General features: G+C 46.6%; 1 protein-coding gene across 1 annotated transcript in view; it reads left to right on the forward strand.

Annotated features, from left to right (window-relative positions):
• Positions 1-4,489, forward strand: part of ASTN2 (astrotactin 2) — a 787,984-nt gene that overhangs the window by 174,132 nt on the left and 609,363 nt on the right. Inside the window, exon 4 of the mRNA XM_025050436.1 lies at positions 2,812-3,196. Within this exon, the coding sequence (XP_024906204.1) occupies positions 2,812-3,196 (385 nt within the window). The remainder of the gene's footprint in view (positions 1-2,811; positions 3,197-4,489) is intronic.

The raw sequence follows: 4,489 nt of genomic DNA on the forward strand, positions 1-4,489 counted from the left end.
TTTCCCATACTCCACTACTTTTTCAGAGTCTAGGAACGTAGGGCTGGTCGGTGGTATTGGTAATATTACCCCAGCTCCTCCTATGTCTTGGGCAAAGCCCCTGAGCTCTTTAGGAGCCCAGGAGGGGACGTCTATTCCAGTAGGTTAGTGGTGCAGTGAGCCTTTGAATACTGGACTTCTCCTTTGGCGAAGTTTTCAGAATGAGATGCCCATCTGTAATGGAAGCCACATGGCTGAGGCTGGTGGGAGTTAAGTTCAGGGCCAGCTGGGGAGTGAGGGCGGGGAGCCTGTGTCCCTAGAGGAAGGCTAGAGCCACTGGCCTGTGCTCATATTACATGAATCAGCAAATCATTAAGCTAAAGGGACCCTCAAGATTAGCCTCTGCCAAAGCAGGGTGGGGGAGGGGAAGGTCCCTCTGCACTTCCTTCTGGAAGTTTTTCATGCTAGAAAATCTGTGTCTGAAATTGCCTAGGTAATTTGAGGAGGGAGAAGGAAGGCCAGGCAGGGGCTAATTAGGCCTTTGGTGCCCCGTCCCCTGTCTCCAAGGGGAATTGTGAAGACATGCTGAAGTTAGCTTGAGTCTCAGCTGCACGACCTTGGCTAATGGCCCTCCTGTCTCTGTGGTTCATTTTCCTCACTTAACACCAGACAGTGATGCCCAACATGGATAGTTGTAAAGGTAAATGAAGTGTTTGGTCCAGATTGGGAAGGATTTTGGGATCCAGGACACGGTTCACAGAATAAGCATTAAGGGATGGAAAGTCAAGTCACTCATTTACTCATTCCTTTATTTATTCGTTCAACATGAAATATAAATTTGCTGAATGCTTTTGATAATAGCAATAGCTAACAATCTGTGAGCAGTTACCAGGTACCCCACATTGCCCTAAATACTCTATACACATCTGACTTAGCCTCACAATGACCCAATGAGGTGACACTGTAATGCTGTTCTCATTTAACCAATGGTAAAACAAAGATTCTGAAAGGTAAAGTGACCTAGTCAAGGTCACACAGGCTCTAAGTAGTAGAACCTGGACTAAAACCATGTAACTCTGAGGCTAGTTCTTAGCCACTCTGCCAGGTACTGCCGAAGGGCTCCAGTGGCAAAGAATGGGGCTTCCTGCCTTCTAAAAGCTCTCAGTGTGGACTTATGAGCCGATATAGGACTACCTGGATGACCAGAGAGGGTTGATGGGATGTAGTGGGGGCAGGGAGGGCTATGGTCACAGGTGGATGGTTTGGTTAGGCCTCATTTTTCCCAGGTCATTGTTGGTCTTGGGATCTAACCATAGGATAAACATTCATAATTGGGGTGGGCAGAAGGGACTTGGGGGTGAAGGGCTCTGGACCAGGCAGGGCCTGACCCTCATAGTGAGTGAAACCCCCAAAGGTAAGAAGATAGAGGGCTGAGTCAGGCAAGATAATTTCTCCAAGGGCATCAGTGAACCAAAATTAAAAGCTTCTCTGAAGAGGCAGCAACAAGGTATGCCCATTGAATCTTGAGTTCGAAAATAATGTTTTCTCCTTTTCTCTTTGCAGTATTTAAAGCTAAAAAACAAAACTAAACAAAGTCATCACAAAAAAAAATGAAGCACAGAGCTCACTCTGCTACTCACCATCTGAGTTTCAGAGTCTTGATTTCTTTGTCCTCCTCCCCCACACAAGGAGGGTGATCCATCCCTACTCTAGTTTCTAGACATTACACAGCAAGGACTCAACAAAGTGACCTCCACTCTCCCAGACATAAAGCACAATATATAATGAAGAAAAGCAAGACTACCGAGAGGGCATATCCCTGTTCACGAGAGGTGTTTTTGGCACAGAGCAAATGAGGAGAGGCCAGGAGGGTGCTAACCTTCCACCTTGAGCCCTCAACAGGTGCTGCAGTGAATACAGACATGTTTTGCAAACAGCCCTGTCCTTAAGGAGCTCACAGTACAGGGTATTTTATGAATCTCATGAATCACCTAAGATACGTTCATGAACGCTTTAGCATATTCCTATTTACTGTATGCTATGCAGACTCAAATTTACTGTATGGTATGCAGACTCAATCAAATATTTGCCAGTTGGATGTATTAAAGAAAAATCACTTCAATTTGCCTTAAACTTCTGATTAAAGGAGCCCTAGTAAAGTACATTTTTTCATTCATTTAACGAATATTTACGACGTTTTACTTTGTCCTAGGCCTCTTATTAGGAATCAAACATTAAAAGATAGTGTTTCTGATAATGATAGAAATATAAACTATGCAGAAATTTTTTATGACTTAATAATGCTCTTACATTTGCAGCAGGATAGAAGAAAGGCTATCTCCTGAGCCCTCAGTGGATTCAGTCTAGAAATGAGAAAACAAGACTGAGAAGGCTTGAGCAAATGTCCTGGGGCCATTCAGCTGGTGGGAGGCAGAGTCAGGGCTCAGACACTCACTTGTGCGAAGCCCCAGCCCTGACTCCTCCCAACATTCAGCAGTCCGCATTGCTCTGGCATGACCATTGTCCATCCTATTTGCTCCTATGGCAACCTTATGAAGAAGGAAAGGCAGGGATTCCTACTCATCCGCACACATGCGAAAAGCAAGGCTCAGAGGAGTCAAGTAGTTTGCCCAAGGTCACGGTTTGTTGTTGAGAAAGCCAGGGTGGGAAACAGCATTTCTCTGGCTTCGAAACCAAGGCTGGTGGTTCCTGAGGTTTTACGAGCCAAACCCAAGGATTTGGGCTGAGTGTGGTGGACCGGAAAATCCCCTCTGGCACTCTGGCCTAAAGGACGGTGGCCCATTTGCTTGTCCTTCTTCCCTCTTGCTCCAGGGTGGCCTCATTGCTCTGCTGCTGCTGCTGCTGGTGTTCACTGTGGCGCTGTATGCCCAGAGGCGCTGGCAGAAGCGCCGTCGCATCCCCCACAAGAGCGCAAGCACGGAAGCCACTCATGAGATCCACTACATCCCGTCAGTGCTGCTGGGTCCCCAGGCCCGGGAAAGCTTCCGCTCCTCCCGGCTGCAGGCCCACAATTCCGTCATCGGCGTGCCCATTCGGGAGACCCCCATCCTGGATGACTATGACTATGAAGAGGATGAGGACCCACCCCGGCGGGCCAATCACGTGTCTCGTGAGGATGAGTTTGGCAGCCAGGTGACCCACACCCTGGACAGCCTGGGCCGGCCAGGGGAGGAGAAAGGGGACTTCGAGAAAAAAGGTGAGTCCTCCTTGTTGCATCCCACCTTCCAGGGGGTATTTTGGGGAGCTGGGAAGATACACAGGAACTGGGCAGTTGGGGACACTGATGATGTTGTCTGGGCATAGCCATTTTGGACTTGGGGCCAACCTCAGTTTGTCTTCTCTGATTTTCTAATAGTGATGGGTGAAAAAAAGAGTATCAGTGTTATTAGAATTGGAATTTTGAGGAGCATCAGAAGTTACGTCGTCCAGCATTTCTCTAGTGTCTCTTGACTGCCTCCTTTGATGGCCTTCTCAGTACTCAGAAGAGAGCTCATCTCATTTCTAGATACTATTATTAGAATTCTTTTCTTTTATTTTATTTTCTTACATTGAGTTGAAATTTTCTCTCTGGCCCTCCCTGTCCCCAAATAAAATCAATCTGATCTTCTTCCAAGGCAACTCTTGGGGAATTTGACAACAGACAAAAAAGCACCCTATAACTTCTGGAAATCAACCTAAATACACAATCCCAGTTACTGTAGCTAGTTTCATGTGATGCATTTTTCAGACGTTTTATCAGTCTGAACATTGTCCTCTAGATGAGGATTCTAATTTTTCATTTCCCGGAGTACCACACCAGAACTGGCACTCCTCTTCCTCAAGGTGGGGCTGCTCCTGCGCTGAGCAAATGAGGCTTTCACCTTCCTTTTGTCAGCTACTGTGCTTCTATTGATGTGGCTGGAAATCACATTTATATTTTGCAGCTATTGCTGGCTCATACTGGAATTTTTTGATGATGAAAACCTCTCGCTCTCTCTTTTTTTTTTATATCAGCTATTGCAAAGACACATTCCCTTTATTCTGTTGGAAGATCATTGATGATTTAGACATATACACAAGATGTGTTTAGCTTTGTCTTTGCTTCTAGCTGGTTTATAGATGGAATTTGGCTATTTTCTTTTAGATAAACACCATGACGGTACCGTTCCGCTTTTTCTCCACATTGTCTTTGTGATACTGGTGAGAGCGATGGGCTCAGGCTCTGGCCTGGGAATCTCAGTTCTGCCACTGGCCCACTCTTCTTTGTGAGCTGAGAGGGACCTTTACTGCTTGGCCCAGCCCTGGAGCCCTGAACTCTACATTCTTCTCTCTTCTTAAAGTCTTTCCTCTCAGATCCATATTTTCATGACCCCTTACACACACACACACACACACACACACACACACACACACACACACACACACCCCACCCCCCACCTCCACAAGCTCCAGGTGGAGAATAGCAACGTCTTCAAAGTAGGGAAGCAGGTGAGCGAGCCCGCTGCCCATT

The sequence above is a fragment of the Pteropus alecto genome, unplaced genomic scaffold (genome assembly GCF_000325575.1).
Source record: "Pteropus alecto unplaced genomic scaffold, ASM32557v1 scaffold226, whole genome shotgun sequence".
NCBI classification, from domain to species: Eukaryota; Metazoa; Chordata; class Mammalia; order Chiroptera; family Pteropodidae; genus Pteropus; species Pteropus alecto.